The 732-nt window shown below is 69.3% G+C and overlaps 1 protein-coding gene across 1 annotated transcript in view; it reads right to left on the reverse strand.

The window, feature by feature from the left end:
* Position 1: 1 nt before the first annotated feature.
* LOC104988093 (serine/threonine-protein phosphatase 6 regulatory subunit 2-like) overlaps positions 2-732 on the reverse strand; it is a gene marked incomplete at its 3' end in the record, with an annotated part of 44661 nt that continues 43930 nt past the window's right edge. Inside the window, exons 15-17 of the mRNA XM_010839278.1 lie at positions 512-641; positions 131-188; positions 2-52 (exon numbers count right to left, since the gene is read on the reverse strand). Coding sequence (XP_010837580.1) covers positions 2-52; positions 131-188; positions 512-641 — 239 coding nt within the window. The remainder of the gene's footprint in view (positions 53-130; positions 189-511; positions 642-732) is intronic.

Here is a 732-nt window from a genome sequence, read left to right on the forward strand (position 1 = left end):
CGAAGGGCTGGATGTGGTCGCTGCAGCAAGCCTCGAACAGCGCGGCGCCCGGCTGCGGGACAGCACACGTGGGCCCCCTGGCCTCGTGCCTGCACAGCCTGGCCGCCTCCCAGAGACCCCGCGGACTCACGCTGTCGTCATCAGCGTCGACGCTGAAGCTGATCTCCGCAATCCTGTCAAACGGGGCGCTGCGGGGACAGCAGGGACACCGTCACCTCCACCAGAAGGGGTGGGAGGTGGCCCCGCCTGGACCTGAGGGGCGGGGACAGGGGCGCCACGCTGCAGGCTCACAGCCAAGGGCAACCCACCCGCCCCACCTGCCCCACCCTCCCCTGAGGGCACCTCCAGACCCTGGGGTTACATGTGCATCCAGCTCAGGAGGTGGTGGACAGCCTGAGCAGCGCTGACCGCAGGCCGGGGACCTGGTGAGGCCAAGCGGCACCCGGCTCCCGCCCACAGGCACCGAGGATGCGGAGGGCACGAGGGAGGTGGGCACAGGCTGCTGGCTCACTTGACGCTGTCGTCCTGCTCAGCAAACTCCTCATCGCTGAAGCCAAACTGGTCCACGAAGGTGGCCGTCATCTGCTGGACCTGGTACTCGGAGAACGCCTGGACAGGGCCGGCTGCTCTCAGGAGACGCCCTCAGCGGCTTCTCCCAGCTCCTGCCCCTCGGGGGGGCGCCCAAGGCAGCCACGTCCACATAGGCCCAAGGGTCCCGTGGACGCAGAGTGC

This window comes from Bison bison, unplaced genomic scaffold, assembly GCF_000754665.1.
Source record: "Bison bison bison isolate TAMUID 2011002044 unplaced genomic scaffold, Bison_UMD1.0 scf7180017846325, whole genome shotgun sequence".
In the NCBI taxonomy this organism is placed as follows: Eukaryota; Metazoa; Chordata; class Mammalia; order Artiodactyla; family Bovidae; genus Bison; species Bison bison.